Raw genomic sequence first — 18,871 nt, 5'->3', positions numbered from 1 at the left:
AATCCTACCCAGGATAATAAAAGCAAATATAAAGCAATAAATATTATGTTTACATAGTATATATATTGTAAAGGTAAATTATACATAATTCACATACATACATATATGTATACGTGTTACCACTCTTGCAAATATATCAAAATCTGTATCTTGTTTCTTCCTGATTGGTTAAAAAAATGTCATTTCATTCTACTTTTAATGTGTACTTCTCTTGTTATGAATGAGGTTGAGTATCTTTTCAAATATCTGGTTATTCCTTTTGTCAGTTAGGGGTTTTTTTTCTTTTTCTTACTATTTTACAGAGTTCTTCAGTATTAAGTTAGACCTTTGTGTTATGAATTACAAAAATCTTTTTTTTTTTTTTACATTTTATCATGCAGGAAATTTTTATTTTATTTGAATTTATCAGTCTTTTATGGTCTCTGGGTTTTGGTCACACTTAGAAGGACCTTTCTCAGATGATTTAAACATTTTTCAGTTGTTATATTTAAATCTGAAATGTATTCTGGTGAATAGTATAAGATAGGAACATAATTTTTGCTCTCTTGGATTGCTACTCAGTTATTCCAACATCATTTATTGATAGTTTTTCTTTTCCCTACTAATTTGAGATGCAACCTTTTTGACTTTATGATGTTTTAGATTTTTTAAAGTATCTGGTGCTACTTCTGGACTTTCTATTTTCTTTTCCATCAATCCACACTGTTTTGATTACTGTACATATTAGTATTCTGTATGTTTAGTTCTGCCTTATTACCTATTTAGTTATTTATCCTTGTTTATTTTTACGTATGTATTTTAGACTTAGACTGCCTAGCTAAAAAAAAATTCTTGATATATTTCTTAGATTATTTGGAAGAGTTGAGTTTTTTATGATGTTGTCTTTCTATTTAAGACCATGCTTTGTTTCCATTTGCTTTTTTATTTTTTAATTTCCTTCAGTAGTGTTAAATTTCTTACCAACTTTTTTTTTTCAGGTTTAATGAGGTGTAATTAAGAAATAAAATGATAAGATATTTAAAGTATATATCATGATGACTTGATATACATATAGTTTGTGAAAGGATTTGCCTCATCTAATTAAAACATCCTGTTACTACTTAAATATATTTTTAAGTTGATTCCTAGAGAATTTATCTCTCCTTTCTATATAATTGGGATTTTGATCTTTAATTGCATTTTCTAACTTGTTATGGTTTTATTTTTTTTTTTTTTTTTTTTTTTTTTTTTTTTTTTTTTTTCAAATTTTTATTTATTTATGATAGTCAGAGAGAGAGAGAGGCAGAGACATAGGCAGAGGGAGAAGCAGGCTCCATGCACCGGGAGCCCGACATGGGACTCGATCCCGGGGTCTCCAGGATCGCGCCCTGGGCCAAAGGCAGGCACTAAACCGCTGCGCCACCCAGGGATCCCTTGTTATGGTTTTATATATGAAGATTATTGATTGCTTTTTTTTTTACTGAATTACATTTACTGTGTTTTTTTACCAAACCACATCAATGAATTCTTTTATTTTAATAGTTCCAATAAATTTTCTTAGGTTTTCCAAGTATTTAATCATATGCTCTGTAAACAGTGATGATTTTATCTCCTTCACAATTTTATATAATACCTTCCAAAGTTACATGTGATAATAGTAATGGAAGAATCATATCTATTATCCAGAATAGGACAGTTTTGAGAATGGAGGTGGTAGGGGGCATTATTAATAATAAACTGTAAAAGTAGGTATAAACTGAGATTCTTCCAGGCATATTGAGAAATAATGGTCATCATTGTCTTCTTTGAGACATTAATGAGAAAGCTTCTAGGGTTTCTTCATTAAGGATGAAAGTGGCTTTTGAAAATTACATATATATATGTATATGCACACATATATACATATGTAAAATTCATATGGAAATTAAATGGAAATCATATATAAATATGTTAAATTATATAAGTTATAGGTTTATATGTAAATTATAGATTTAATTAAATATTATACATATAATTTTGTCATGGTTGAGGAGAATCATTTCTATTCAGCATTTTCATCAAGAATGAATATTAAACTATGCATATGAATATGGTTTTTCACATTTTTTAATACATTAAACTATATTAAATTAACTGAATTATCCTTTTGTTCTTGACTTCTTGGTTGTGTGTATGTGTACATGTGTACAAGAATCCTATTTATTATACATTTAGAATTCATTGTTTTTGATCTCTTCATATTTTTCATTAGAAAAAGTTTATCTTGATTTGCTTTAGAATCAATGTAGTACTTGTTTTATAAAAAAGAATTTGTAAATTTTCCTTACTTTAAAAATATTAAGAAAATTTCATACACAAAGCCAACAGAGGACTGTTGATATGAGGATATAATGAACCCCCTTGTGGCCATCACTCAGCTTTTACAGTTATTCATATTTTGCCATTTTACCTCCTCTATTTGTTTTATTTACCCTTTGCCATTATTTTATTTTTTTTTTTTTTTGGAGGGGGATCAAAAGAGGAAAGAGTGAGGAACTGGGACTTATTTTTTTTCAAAGGTTTTATTTTTAAGTAATCTCTAAACCCACTGTGCTTAACTGACTGAGCTACCCAGGCATCCCCAATTATCTCTCTTTATAATAATGGATCAGGATCATGTTTTCATGTCACCTAATATTCTTTTGCATCATTTTTAATGACTACATTGCATTTTGTTGATTGACTGTTCTTATAATTTATGTTTATAGTCTGTGGCTGGATATTTAGGTGAGTCATTTTCTTTCACTATGCTAGTTATTTAATGGGTTTTATTAAGTTGAAGACTCAGAGACTACGTCAATTTAGGGAAAGTTTCTTGTTATTGCGTGATAATTTCAACCCTTAATCAGGAATGATTTCTTTTGAAGAAGTAGAAGCGCACTAAAAGTAGGGTAAAACAGTAAATACAGTTGCCCTTATTAGAACTCAAAAGTTTTTAGGAAGCTTTTTTCTTTTCTGTGGGGCCTTGAGTTAGTCTTCTCTGCCTCTCTCTGTAGAATTCTCTCATTTTTTTCTCCGTCATGTGAGTTTACCATAACATCACAGAATGGAAGCCTTGAAGTCTTATGAAAGGCTTGTCTGTTCTTCTTGTCTGTTCCCTATAGTTAATCTAAATGCCCCAGTTACAAGTTCCTGGGAAGGTGAATGTTACTGGTCTTGCTATGCCAGGAGTATTTTGGGCTTGGTCATGTGTTATGACGTCTACCTTTTTAGCAGGGGCTAAAGATGATGAACTCTTTTACAAATATAGGGTTGGGGCACCTGGGTGGCTCAGTTGGTTAAGCGACCAAATCTTGATTTTGGCTGGGGTCATGATCTCAAGGCCATGATATCGAGCCCTGTATCAGCTCCACACTCAGTGTAGTCTGCTTGTCCCTCTCCCTCTACCCGCTTGCACTCTCTGTCTTTCAAATAAATAAATCTCAAAAAATAAAAAAGAATATAGGGTTGGACACGTCTTAAAGGGTGCCTAACACAACATCTTTATCATGTACACTAAATTCTTATATATATAAAAATACATACCATTCTTGTCCATCTTCCTTTCCAGATATTTTTTGGTTACTCTAATTTGTCTTCCAGATTAAATTTAGAACCTGTTGTAGTATTTTAAAACTTCATTGATAGGGTTTATGGCCACATACAACTGTTTAATTAAAATTAAAATGTGGCTCGTTAGTTGCACTAAGCACATTTCCAGTACTCACTAGCCCCAGGTAGTAGTTAGTAGCAAGTGTATTGAATAGTGCAAGTACAGAGCATTCCATCATCACAGAAAGTTTTATTGCGTAGTGCTGCCTTCGAGCCTTGTATATTGATAATAACTTATCTGTATTGTAATGCTCGTGAAAAAGTAAAAAATCTCTATTTTGTGTAGGTTTTGCTTGTAGCATTTTGGTCAATTATGTGGGGATGATGATGTCATAGGATAGCTTTGTTTTCTCATTTTAAAAGATTCATTGAAGGAAGTTTGAAAAATATGTAAGTGCAGTTGGATTAATTTTCACCAGCCAAATAATACATCTTTTTACCATAGTTTCTTTATTTGATTCATACCTGATTATTTGGATTTCATAATCGATGTAGTTTTGTTCTAGAAGAGCACATAAGTATTTTTCTAGTATCATATCAAGAGGTACATTGATGCCACTTTGTCTGACCACTGTATCATTTGACCATTTGGTTAAACTGATGATTACTAGGTGTCCATGCTAAAGGCACATTTTTCTTTTCAATTACTAAATAATAGGGTGATATTTGGAGGTCATTTGACCATTTGGTTAAACTGGTGATTACAAGGTGTCCATGCTAAAGGCACATTTTTCTTTTAAATTAATAAGTAATCCATAGGGTGATATTTGGAGGCTGTGTGAATATCTTGTTCCCCAACAACTTTTCACTCAATGATTTTAGCATCCATTTAGGTAGCTCTAGGGTATCAGTTTTTACATAGGAGTTGCAAAATGATGATTTAAAAAATTCTTTCATTCTGTTTACATACAATATTTAGCTGACATTCTGTTCTTTAAGGGGGAGCTTTCCCTTTTCCCCTCATATTCTTTGATTCTTCTTTTTCTTCTCTATTTGTTGTAAACACCCCACGTAGGTCCCAGGAATTGGCCAGTGTGACTTACTATGTTTGAGACTTCTATGTAAAGTGCTGTTAAACCAAGAGAATTTTTGGTTTCTAGCAGTCTGGTCATTTTTATCATGTATTTATTCTTAAAATAAGAATTTTTATAGAATATAATTGTTAAAATTTATGCAAAAAATTATACCACTTTGGATCTTTTTTGATTAACTGTACTGAAACATAAACTTTTCAGAAACTGGGGCAACTGTGTTAAGGAATTCCCATTTACACCAGGCAAGAAAGTAAACAGTAAGTGGAGAGTAGGGTAACAAACACTTATGGTATCAAGAAACAACCGTGAAAAGGATCTGTCTTAATGTGCTAGCCCATTGCAGTTTAACATATTGCTTACAACCTTCACAATAGAATTTGAGTGACTTCAGTTACACATTCCAGGAGACTGGCAGTCTGTTACAATCAGAGTCTGAACTTTAGAGCAGGCTAATTTACAGCGATGGGATGAAGAAAGTTGTGGATTTGTATTACACACTCTCACCTGACACTGTATCTGATCCCTTACCTGCTGATTGACATCTTGAATGAGCTCTTTGAAGCAAGTTCCAGCTTAATTAAAACGTTTGCTTGGTTAGCAGTGATCTGTGAAAGCCTGTGATAAATATTGAATCAAGTTCACCTGCTGGTTGCTGTGAGTGGATAAACAGCTGCTTTGTGCAGTTTAATCATGAAACTGGCAGTAGAACACTACTGTTTGAATTTTTAAAAATAGTTGAAAAGGTATAGTCATGTCACTTTTGCTATCTCACTAGAGTGTATGCTTATGTGAGATTTTGTACAACAGGCATTCGGTACCTGTTTATTTTAAATTTTTAAAGATTTTATTTATTTCTACATGAGGGTCAGAGAGGGAGAGAGAGGCAGAAACATAGGGAGAGGGAGAAGCAGGCTCCATGCAGGAAGCCCAATGTGGGACTCTATCCTGGGACTCCGGGATCACACCCTGAGCCAAAGGCAGATGCTCAACCGCCGAGTCACCCAGGCATCTCTCAGTACCTGTTTAGATGGCTTGGACAACAGCAATTGGTTGATAAATATTAACAATAAACCCTCTTTTTTATACCTCAAAGATTGTAGTATAAGTCTGTCTTCATTGGCTTTTTACCACTAGCTTTTTATGTGCATGGCATTCTGAAATGAAAAAGGGCAATATTTTGCTTTTTTTTTTTTTTAATATTTTGCTTTTTTGCCAAGTTAAATGGTAGATGAAAATGATCCTGTTAAAGCTTTGTGCTTTGTTTTTTAAATGTTTGTTTGTTTGTTTGTTTGTTTGTTATGTATGAGAGACAGGCAAAGGGAGAACCAGGCTCCTCGCGGGGAGCCCAATGCAGAACTCGATCCCAGGACCCTGGGATTACGCCCTGAGCTGAAGGCAAATGCTCAACCAGTGAGCCACCCAGGCATCCCTGAAACTTTGTTTTGAGATTTAAGTTTATGAATTCAAGCTTTCCCACAAAAGTTGTTATTATGTATTTTATAACAACCTGAGGAACTCTTTTAGATTTTTTTTCATCTCTAAAATGGAGTTAGAAGTAAACAGTGGCAATAAACTAGGTGTTTTAGAATTATGGTAATATTAGGTAATTAACAAACATAAAAGAGAAATTAATTTACAAGCAGTGGAGGAACCTTTGTAAAATTGTCTTCTTTGGGTTATCAATTTGTTCATTCCCTTACAGAATAAATTTGGCCAAGTTGGTTGTAAAGAAAATGCTGTTTCTGTTTGATTTTCTTTATAAAATCAGACATAAGTTCTGGAATACAGAGCTCACCCAGTAAGTCATAGTCTTCTTGAGCACCTGAGGAAAGTTTGTACTTTTTGGAAATGCACTCAAAATTGTGTCTGTAGTTTTGGGTGATTTCAAACCCTGTCTCCTGTAACAGTTCATGGACCCTAAATTAAGAACCTATTTCCTAATAAATTAGGTTGAAACATTTTGGTCAAGAGGTATTAAGATGGAAGCTATTCTGCCTTTTTTTTTTTTTTTTTTTTTTTTTTCTTTTTAAGATTTTATTTATTCATGAGAGACAGAGGCCCAGGCAGCCGAAGAAGCAGGCTCCATGCAGGGAACCCGACTCAGGACTCAATCCCAGTTCCCCAGGATCACCCCTGGGGCTGAAGGTGGCGCTAAATCACTGAGCTACCCAGGCTGCCCACTATTCTGCTTTCATAAGCAGCTGAGGAAGAACCAGAGTAGACTGCATTTGCTGTGCTAGGTTTCTTTTTAAGTACTGGTTAACATTTTCAGGTGTATTGTCTACTATAATCCTTAGCTCTAAAAATTATCTACTACAGTGGGGGTTCCTAATTCTGTATCTAAAGTTTTATAGTTTTATTCCTATCATCAATTTGTTTGGAATTTTATGGGGAGAATAAAATTTAATTTCTCTTCGGTATGTTCAACATTGTTTTTTTTTTTTATGTTTATGTTGATACCTGCAACTCTAGTTTTTATTTTTTTCATTATAGACAGTATCATATTGATTGAAAAACATCCACAATTTATCCATTCTTCTGTTGATACATTTAGCTTGTTTTCCTCACCATTAAAACAATGCTGCAAAAAATATCCCTATTGTATTTGTCTTAATGTGCAAGAGTTTCTCTCATATATATACTTAGCAGTGTCATGCTGGGTCAGAGTGTCTATGTATCTTTGATTCACTAGATCAACAGTTTACAATGTGTCACCTATACTTGTGTCAGCAGTGTGTGAGTTGCTTCATATCTTCTCTAACATCCTATCTGATAGGTGGGAAATTGAATCGAATTAGGATTTTAATTTGCATTTTCCTAATTAGTTATGAAGTTAAGCATTAAATTACATTTCTTTTCTGATGTTTATTGGCCTTTCAGCTATTCTCTTCTGTGATTTTTTGTTGTTGTTCTTGGCCATCTAGGGATTTGTCTTTTAAAATTCATTTGTTGAAATTCTTCATATGTTATGGATCCTGGTTCTTGGTTATATACAGTGCAAATATCTTCTCTTAGTCTGTGCTTCTTTCTTTCTTTTTTTTTCTTTCTTTCCTTCTTTCTCTCTCTCTCTTTCTCTCTCTTTCTTTCTTTCTTTTATAAAGTGGAGTGCTATTTTAAATAGAAATTTTACATTTTAACAAGATTGCGTTTTTAATCATTGTGTTTTTGGTATGTTAAGAAACCTTTCCCCACATTGGGATCATAAAAATATTTTCTTATACAGGGCCAGAAACCTTATTTACCACAAAACATAAAATATTTACTTTCTGACCCTTTACAGAAAAAGTTTGTTGTTATGTGCTTTAACGAGTCTCTTAATTGAGAATTTTGTTGTTTTTTTTCTTGAGGAATAAAGTGTAAATCTTGTTAGAAAATATTTGATTTAAATGTCAACCAATAATAAGTTAAAATAGTTTTTTGAAGTAAATTTTATAGCTTACCTTTAGGAATATTTTGTAATTGCATTCAGTAAATAATGCACTTAGAGTACTGACTTTAAACATTTCTCTAATTCATGAATGAAACTGGTATTGATAAACTCCAAAAACTGCGCTTTGTAGAATAATTAAAGAGAGAAACATTGTCAGTGAGATGAGGTGACCCTTGTCCTTCTACTTGACTTGATAGATCGGGAATTCTAATATTTCTTGAGTGAATGAATGAGATAGTATATATATATAGTGTTTAGCACAGGGACAATCTTAATGACTGATAGTTATTATTATTATTTTTTAAAGATTTTATTTATTTATTCATGAAAGAGAGAGAGGCAGAGGGAGAGGGAGAAGCAGGCTCCATGCAGGGAGCCCAATACGGGACTCGATCCCGGGTCTCCAGGATCATGCCCTGGGCGGAAGGCAGGTGCTAAACCGCTGAGCCACCCAGGAATCCCCAGTTATTATTAATAATGAATATATCAGGTTATGTGTTTGTTGCTCACAACTATAAAGTGCCCCAATTATTAGCATAACAAAATGATTTTTCTTTTTGGCCTTGAAAATAACAGATTGCTGTGTACTTTTTCTTTTAAAAGGTAAACTTTTTATTTTGAAGTACCTTTTTGACATATGAAGAACTTCAAATTAGAACATCAGTTATGCATCCTTTGGATAAATACAATGTGGTACATGTATAGTACTTGACTTGGGGACATTAGTCACAGTCCACCAGTTAAAAAAAAACTTAAGTTATAGTCATGTGCAAAACAGCGTATTTAATGAGTGAGTTATATAAAGAAATGTAAGACATAGTTTCTTTCCTCAAGGAATTTGCAGTGTGATTGACAGACAATACATGCACATGTGGAAAGTTCCAGAAAAGTATGTAATTATTTCATGGATCTAGTTTTCCCTTTATTTCCTACAAATAAAATTCTTTTTGATCTTTTTTCCTCATTCTTATATATACTTTCTTATATACTTATTTTTCATACAAATATTCCCCTTTATGTCTGTGTTTAAAATCAGTTCATAGCGTCCTTTTAGGTTACCTAATTTTATGAATTAGCAAAATAGCTTCTCTGGCAATACAATAGTTTCTAGCTATTCCTTTATTATTTTCCATTTTTAAAATTTACAGTCACCATGCTCATTTTTATTTTTCAATTATTTAGGCATAGTAATTTTTATGTTGTTGTTCTTATGGGGAGAGGTTGGAGAAAATTATAAAACTTCAGACCTCGACATTGTATCTTAATCTACTTGAACTTGTAACTTTGTGAAAGGAATAGTGGCAAGGACTCAGAATTTGGCCTTTCTTTTAAGATAAGTCTTACAATCTTTCTTTATCCTTTCAAAAAATTTAGATACTTGTTTCTATATAATAAGAGAATAGGTAGGAATTGTTATACTTGAAAAGAGTTTTCTAAAATCCTTTGTTGTTGACCTTCTAAGAATAGTTTTGACTATTGTAAATTTGAAATTTATTTTTAAACAATTGACTCCTACATCTGGAAAGAATATAGCTGTCACACCCCCATGTGTCTCTTATGTTTCTCTTTATGGATGTAGGCTCCATGCTCAACGTGGGGCTTGAACTCCTGAGCCTAAATTCAGGAGTCGCATGCTCCACTAACTGAGCTGGCCAAGTGCCCCTATAGTTTTTTTGTTTAGTTGGTTGTTTTTTTCTCTTTAAATAATAATGGAATTTTGGTGTTATTCTGGTTGAGTTTTCTTGCCTTTTGTTGAAGTAAAAGGACTCTAGACAGTTTCTAGGTATAGAAGTAGCCATCTCTTAAAGAGTTTGGCTCTGCCACTCAGTGTAGCCTATTTCAGGTTTTAGAGATTACAGGTTTTGGAGAGCCTATATGTTTTATCTTTCTTGACATTCAGATGTGTTTGATGAAAGTGAATACTTTTTAATTTATTCTCCGTTTCCTAATGCAATCTCTGTAAATTCAAAGGTCAAAAACAAAAGGAAAGTATCCCTGTGAAAGACAAACCTGATAGCTTGTTAGCAGGAGAAAAACTCAATGAAAGGTACAAAAGTATTTAATTTTGTTCTTTTATTATTTCAAGACAGCTAGGTCAAAGGATTTCAGAGAGAGGCCATAAAGTGTTAGCCTATTAGTTGAATTGGAAGATATTATGACCTCCTGCCATTGCTGCTTTCAGTATTCTTTCTCTGGTTTTCCTACAGAATTGAAAGTTGGGGGTTTTTTTGATGCAAATAATTCTTTTGCCACTAAAAAAATGTCTTTTTGAAGTCTCTGTTCTCTTGCCACAGTTTTTTTTTTTCTGTATTAAATATGACTATACCAAATCCTTTAAATGGAAACTTCAATAGAAGATCACATCTGAAGAAATAATTCCTCTTTAATATTGCAAAGGAAAAAGAATCAACTTTCTTAATTTCCATCTTCTATAATAACTTGCCCAACCACTCACTGAAAAACCATATTCTTGAGAGTCAACCTCAAATTCGTAGATGACATAATTACTTCAGACCACTGTAAAACATAATGAACAAAAACATGTTTAATATAAAAGTAGTCCTAGTTTATAATTTTCTCAGTTATAGAGTGAAAATAGGATTTAAGGTACCTAAATAAAGCTGCTCTAATGGGAAAAGTTTTCTGAAACCATTCTCTATCTTTTGTTTTGTTAGTTATAGCTACTATCATAACATTTTAAGATAAGGAGATCCTTTTTTAAAATTATTAATGCCAAATTCATCCCTTTTAAGAAGTAAAAAGTTCTAATACAAAACAAGTTATAAAACTATGTAATAACATTCCTTTTTATTTGAAAAAATTATATGGGAGATATATATGAAGGTCTAAGTTATATATTAAATTATTTGTCATAGGTGGTTGACTTATTTTGTTTATTTCAATATTGTTTGGACTTTTGGTTAGAAAAAAGAATTAAATATAAGGTGTAGATGAATTAACATAAAATAAAAGGTGTAGATGATAAAGCTTTAAGTGGAATTGATGTTGAAAGTGTTTCATCAGAAAGATTTTCTAAGCCTTGAGAGAAGACCACTTTATTGGATTACTTTTGTGCTTGGATATGATATTTACATGTAGTATATAGCCATGCATTAGACGTTAGCATTCCAATATTCAATTTAATATTCAGTATTTAATTTATTGTATCATAGGAAAGAGATATAGTATAATTGAGTGAAAAGATTGAAGGTACAGAAAAGTAAACTTAATTCTTCTACCTAGAGTTATCTTAATTCATTTACTAGGTTAATTAATTAATGTGATAATTGCAAAGGCCAAAAAAATATTCAGTCAGAAATATCATGATATAATTTGCATTCCATTTTCTGTGTGACCATAAATTGTTGGATATTGCAACATATGTAACATAAACCACATGTCAGCTGTTTCCTGCCTCACTGTTGACAAGAGCCCCATTCATAACTCTTCTTTTTATCCTTTCAGTGAATAAGTAATTATTCAATATAGAAGGCAGGATATTTGGAACAGGCTATTTAATGTGGCAGCACTCTGTAATGAAATCTGCTGCTACTAGCAACCTGAGAAGGGAATGTAACAATTCCAGCATGGCTGTAACTTTATCTGCTTTGACTGACTGTTTATTTGGCACATCAGTGAACCTTTTATCCCACTGAGTGACAGCTCCAGAAGGGTCACATTTACATCCATTCTATCATGTATTGTAATATTTAATGGCGGACAAGGTTGAGCGAGACTGGGAGTAATTTGAACTTGCTTTTCCACTGAGTTGAGGCTAAAAGACAGCTTGATCCCCAGTATTGTGGTATAACATACTATGACTTAGCATTTGTTTATGAAGGCTACTCTTACTGATTATAATTTTTAAAAAAATTGAGTAAAATGGTGTATTTGTTCTATTGAACTAAAACTCTACAGCACAAATTCTCTTAAGCAACTAAAACTCTACAGCACAAATTCTCTTAAGCAACTGTGGTATTTAGCTTTTTTTCCTTCTCAGTCACCATTCCTATAAACTAACTATTTCATAGTATTTCTTTTTAAATGAGGCTACATTTTGTCTCATTTATATAGCAATTGAGGTTGAGGAATGGGTGGTTAATAACCCATGATTCTAATATATAGCATTAAAGTTTTTATTTTATTTTTGAGTTTGGAAACAGAAGAGAAAAATCAGGTAAATAATGGACCACATTCCTGCTATTCCTTATGATAGTGTGTTTAAGGAGACATTTATCTAATGATTCCAATTATGGAACTGAATTATGAGTAAAATTGTCCAGAAAAAGCTATCCTGAATAATTTTCTGATGGATTTGAATTCCATGACAGGTAATTGAATTTCAGGTATACTTGTTCCACACAAGCAACCTGCCTTCATTATTAAATATTAATAGCATTCATTTGCATCCCTTTGCTAGAGAATAGTTCTCTTGTTTTTAATGATATTTTAGATTCAACTTGATTATTTCTATTTTTTGTAAGTTATTGTTTAAAGTGCTCTTTAAAATATTGGTATAGAATATTTGAATGTGCTATGCCGTGAACAAAAATAGCACTATCAACTCTAAATTGTAGTATCATGAGTTCACTTATAGCCTAAGCAGAAATGAAAACTGTCCTCCATTTTGTCTTATTTTTATAATTAGAATTAAAATCTACCTAAAATGTTTGGAATTCAAGAGTTAGAATGATATGTTAGAAAGCCATGTAAATATGGAAACATCATTTATAACTTTTAGGAGTACAAGAAAACCAATTTGAAATGGAAAACTTCCAAGTTTTAGATGATGTAATATCTTGACATTTCTCTTTATTTGACAATTGTGATTTATTACATAGTGGTTCTGATTCTATGAGAGGTTTAATAACATTTTTTGTGATATACCAGACATGAGTTGTCTTTTTTTTCCTTTGTTACAGCCCCCCGGTCACTGTTCCAGGTGTTGTTGTTCTACTAAACAAGGAAGCAATCAAGATTCCTCAAATACCACTAAGAAGGATCATGGCGGGAAATCCAAGATACCCAAAATATATTTTGGGACACGCACACACAAACAGATTGCTCAGATTACTAGAGAGCTCCGGAGGACAGCGTACTCAGGGGTCCCAATGACTATTCTTTCTAGCAGGGACCATACTTGTGTTCATCCTGAAGTAGTAGGTAACTTCAACAGAAATGAGAAGTGCATGGAATTGCTGGATGGAAAAAATGTGAGTAAAGTTATTTTGTTTTAGAGAAAAAAATATGGCTGAAAAGATTCTATTACTCATTTTTTTACATGTTCATTTTGTGTTTTATATGTGTATTTCCACTGATAATCAAATAACTTATAAAAATCAAATTAATTGCTAGTATTGTTAATTTTTGAAAAAGAATTTTACCACAAGAAAACTTTTCTTCAAGTTTAGAATGATAAATTTTGGTTCTAAAGCTTGGGGGTGTTTAATTCCTTGAAATTAATTTCTGTTTTGGTCAGATGTTTTTTTACCTCTTTGAAATCTCACTATCAAAAATAGTCAAATGTTGGGTGATGTCATAGGAGATAAAAGTATTTAAATAATTTAGTCTAATTTAATCAGTTAATTATTTCGTATATTTAAAACTTCAAGAGAACATAGTTTATTTAGACTCTCTGAGTAAATAAATTTTAGTTGAATGAGAAATATAGTGATTATCCTATGTTTTAATTTTAATACAAATTTCTCTTTCAAAAAATAAATTGAATTATTAAAGTTAAAGATATGTCATTGGTGGTTTTGAAGACCTCCAGGAAAATCTTTAATACGAATTTGGTCAAGGTAGAAATTGAGAAGTCTTTCTTAGTAAAAACATAATTATTTTGGCAGTATTAATTTGGTAGTCTGTGTACAGTTTAATAACTTGCTTAATCTGAAGTTAGAAGTATGGAATATACTGAGAAATTATTTGTGAACCATAAATTGATAGTCTATGAAATGACCAATGATAAATTAATATACTTTGAAAGTTCTTTCACTAGTATTTTGTCAAACAGAGTTGGTTCCCCACAAAAAGCTAGGAGCCATAGCCCCTAGAGTTTCATTTAATTGATATATCACCTTCTACCATGTAATGTGAATAAATTATTTTGTATCGTGCATTTCTTTCTCAATGCTTATAAATAATTGAAGATACCTGCTTTTGGTTATTTGTCTTGACTTAATTCTGCCTCAGAATGGTTTGCTCATAGGCATACATGAACATTTTTTTTTTGTTCCCAAGTCCTTAGGGTAATTTGGTATTGTAATGATGCCCAATTACAAAGTCACTATAGGTGTCTCTGTTTACTATGACTGAATTACCAAAGTGAAATGATAAATAGACAACTGACAGTTTGAGTGAAAAAGAGTTTAAAGTGTGATAACACTTGAATTGACAGACTCCTCTCAGGGTTATGTTACACTGCTAAAATGGATGGGCCATTCTGGTTTTGCTATCAGCCTGCACAGGAGTGTCATTCTAAGTGCCCTTAAAGTGTAAACTTTCCGATTTTTTGGCTTGATCCAAAGGCACATGTGTTTTTATTCACTGTTTCTTTTATGAAACTGCTCCTATGATGGAAAAGCAATGCGCTTATCTCTTAAAAGTTAATTTTTGTTTCACTTAAGAACAAATAATTTTAACTAGCTCCAGAAATAATTCTAGAAAATTATTTTAGGTATGAAAGAATATGTTTTTTGTGAAGATGGAATTTAACAGTTAATAATCATCTACTCTAAAGGCATCTTGGTGATCATTTTACACAATTACAAGCTTTCAGAATAGTACCAAAGATAGTTGGAATAAGAAATGATGAATATCATATTATTAAACTCAATCTGTATTGAAGTCAGTATGAAAGATACTTGGCACGTTTCCATCTGTTTATGGACCCTAGAATCAGGATTTTAGAGGTGGAAGAAACCTTAGAAATGGTAGTCTTTGGGTCAGAGGAATCTTTAAAAGGCTTCTGGTTCATTTACTCTTTTGATGCCTCATCACCTGAGAAAAATGGGCCCTGAAGTTTGCTCTGGGTCTAACAACTAGTTAGCAAGAAAGACAACTTTTCTGATTCTTCGTCATTGTTATTTTAATTACACTAGAAGCAAAACAAAAGATGGCATTATGGTATGAGGAAGTTGACCCTGTATGGAGGGTAAAAAAAGAAAGCAGAGATGGGACACAGTGAATGAAAGTAATATAGAGAATGAACTAAATAAATAAATAAAGGTTAGGTAAGTTCTTTTCTCAATTCTTATTTTTAGTACCATGGAGAACCAACTAGTAGCGTCCCCTTACGTGGCTGAATACAAAGCTTTAGAACTAGTTGTCGTCCCTCAGCTGACCATGCCTTGTTCTTGGATTTGTTGACATTCTTTTATAGGTGATGAACATTTTATGCTTTACTCCATTTCTAGTAATTTCTAGGTACTTTTGTGAATATAATGAGTACACATGTTTAAAATATGTAAAAATATAGATTTGGCTGTTGGATAGTTTGTAGATAAGCATATATGTATTATATATGTAATATTATTTTCACTTGTTAAGGACCACAAACTAGGAAAGATAAATATTGGATTTCAAAATCACATTTAATTTTTTTATTGGTACCTAGAATTAATTAAATAAAAATGACCCATCAGTTTTCAATGACTTCAGTCCCAAATGACAATTGAAATAGAAAATAATATATTTATAGTTAGAAGACTCCAAATTACAGAAAGCAATAAAATGAAAAGAGGACCTCTCCTTTTTGCTCCTTACATTCTTTTAACCCTTCAGGGAAATTGCTCTAAGGTTTTTTTATATAGTCTTCCAAAACACTTAAAATATGTATTTGCTAAAATGTGTATATATTCTTTTAAAAGCCTAAACATATTGGCATATAGACAAATCTGACACATTTCTTAGGGCTATATCTTTTACATAAATTTACCATAAGTTGTTTAACATGTCTGCTTCAAAAAAAAAATGTCTGCTTTTGATAGATATTTGGTTTACTTTCAAATTTTTGGCTGTTTAACAGTGCATTATATATATATATATATATATATATATATATATATATATATATACATATATATATGTGTATATATATTCACATTAATGGTGAAATGTTAAATTTTGATAGTTATTGACAAAATATGTGCTTCTAACAGAAGTAATTTATACTTCCACTAATGGTGTACATTTATACTACTAATTTTATACATCTTTTAATGGGATATGATACACTATTGCTAGGACTGGGTTTTTATCAAGCATCTTATTTTTGATTAGCATATATTGATAAAATTTTTTACTTCTGGTAATAGAATGGCAAAGGACATTAGTAGATAGTACATGAAAGAAGAAATGCAAATTACTGTTTAAGCATGTTAGAATGTTCACAGAGTACAATAGCAGTGTTAAACCTTGCTAGAAGGAATAAAAAAGGGATCTCTGGGTGGCGCAGCGGTTTGGCGCCTGCCTTTGGCCCAGGGCGCGATCCTGGAGACCCAGGATCGAATCCCACATGGGGCTCCCGGTGCATGGAGGCTGCTTCTCCCTCTGCCTGTGTCTCTGCCTCTCTCTCTCTCTCTGTGACTATCATAAATAAATAAAAATAAAAAAAAAAAGGAATAAAAACACAAATCAAAGCAAGAAGATTCTAGTTTTTAACCTTTAAAATAGGTAAAGATAATATTAGTGTTGATAAAGATACAGAAAAAGTGTTGTAAAGTGGTATACACTTTCTGGAGGATAATTTGGTGGTATAGTTTTCATGAAGCTTAAAAATACTTTATACTGTTGGATCCCATAATGCCATTTCTAAAAATGTATACTAAGAAAATATTTAGAAATGTGCATAGAAGTGCTCATTGCAGCATTATTTATAATGCAAAAATTGGTAACAGTCTAAATGCCCAACAATAATGAAACTGGTTTATAACTATTAACACAATGTACATATGTGGACACTGATGAAAAACTACTTAGTGATGTGAGAAAATATTTCTGATAGGATTTTTAATAAAATCAGATGGAAAAACAGTGATTCCAGTTTTATAAAAAATGTTTCTTATGGCTAACTTGTTAATCCTTGATGCCTTGGGAAACTTTGCTTTGTTTTCATTATTTTAATATTGGGTTACATTTTAGAGATGTATCCATATATACATATGTACAGAAGAGGTATAAATGAAATACATCAAAATGTTACTAGTACATGCTTTATGTGATAGAATTATAGATAATTTAGTGGGGTTTTTTTGGTGCTCTTTTGTATCTTACAGATATTTTGTTGTGAACACTGTTTTTTTTTTTTCCCTAAGACATCCCCCCCCTCCTTTTCTCCTTTATTTCCTTTCTTTTTACTTATTTATATTTACTTAGGTAATACTATCTCATGGCTCAAACTGAAAATGTACAAAAGTGTCTATAGAGAAAAATCTCACTCATGTCCCCCCAAGTCACTTAGCTGTCATCTTCGAAAGCAAACAATGATACCATTGTTCTTGTGTATCCTTCAAGAAATATTTTTGCCAATATCACTTGAATCAGAACAATGGCACAACAAGCATAATTAAAAACAGTTTTTTCTGGTGAATTCGGGCTATCTAGAGCTATACTGATCTGGAGCTCTATATGAGCCAACTAACAGTTTCTTTAAAATGGTTGTGATTGTGGATATAATTTCTCTCCTGTAATATCTTTGCCTTGTGGCTTTAATGATGTTCTGAGAATTCTGAGATAAACTTGTTTTATTCCTTTGTTCCAGCATTGATTCACATTTCAGTAACACGTATTTGTTTTTAGGGCAAATCCTGCTATTTTTATCATGGTGTACATAAAATTAGCAATCAACACACATTACAGACTCTGCAAGGGATGTGCAAAGCCTGGGATATAGAAGAACTTGTCAGCTTGGGAAAAAAACTAAAAGCATGTCCGTATTACACAGCACGAGAACTAATAGAAGATGCTCACATAATATTTTGTCCTTACAACTATCTTCTAGATGCACAAATAAGGGAAAGTGTAAGTAGCTATGTGAAAATTAGAACTTTTCTCCTACTTACTAAGATACAAATGATCAATGTAAAGCTTTTAGATGTTTTACTTTTCACTTATTTTTTGCTTTATATTTATGTAAATGTATAAGCAGATTAGAGTACTGAAAACATATACAGAGGTATATTAAAAACGGAGTTTTAGATCTTGTCATTTTAATGTACAAAGTAATACATACTTTTAAGGACCCAATACTGAACTGGAGTTTTGATGGGGTTTTTCAGCCTTGTTAATAATGATATTGATAATTATTTGTTTTGGGGCGTGATAATTCTTTGTTGTGGTGGTTTATCTTGTGCACTGTAGGATGCTTAGCAGCATCTCTGGTTTTATCCACTAGACACCAGTGACACCCTTGTAGCTGTCACAATCAAAGATGTCTCCAGGGCAGTCTGGGTGGCTCAGCGGTTTAGCGCCACCTTCAGCCCAGGGCGTGATCCTGGAGACCCTGGATTAAGTCCCACGTCAGGTTCCGGATTGAGTCCCACGTCAGGCTCCCTGCGTGGAGCCTGCTTCTCCCTCTGCCTGTGTCTCTGCCTCTCTGTATCTCTCATGAATAAATAAATAAAATCTTTAAAAAAAAAATGTCTCCAGACATTGCCAGATATAACCTGTGGGGCAAAATTACTCCCAGTTGGGACCCATTAATAACTATCACTCCTTCCATTTATCAATAGTCAGAATTATTTTAAAACATTCATATGAAGAATCTGTAGTTTGAAGAACTTTGTGGGGAGAATAT

The 18,871-nt window shown here is 32.3% G+C and overlaps 1 protein-coding gene across 3 annotated transcripts in view; it reads left to right on the top strand.

Moving 5' to 3' along the window:
• Window positions 1–18,871, top strand: part of BRIP1 (BRCA1 interacting DNA helicase 1) — a 180,653-nt gene that overhangs the window by 37,110 nt on the left and 124,672 nt on the right. For all 3 annotated transcript variants that reach the window (XM_072779704.1, XM_072779705.1, XM_072779703.1), the window contains exons 7-8: window positions 12,996–13,286; window positions 17,875–18,096. In XM_072779704.1, the coding sequence (XP_072635805.1) occupies window positions 12,996–13,286; window positions 17,875–18,096 (513 nt within the window). The remainder of the gene's footprint in view (window positions 1–12,995; window positions 13,287–17,874; window positions 18,097–18,871) is intronic.

This window comes from Canis lupus, chromosome 16, assembly GCF_048164855.1.
Source record: "Canis lupus baileyi chromosome 16, mCanLup2.hap1, whole genome shotgun sequence".
In the NCBI taxonomy this organism is placed as follows: Eukaryota; Metazoa; Chordata; class Mammalia; order Carnivora; family Canidae; genus Canis; species Canis lupus.
The sequence above is the reverse complement of the archived record's forward strand: the minus strand, read 5'-3'. Positions and strand labels throughout refer to the sequence as shown.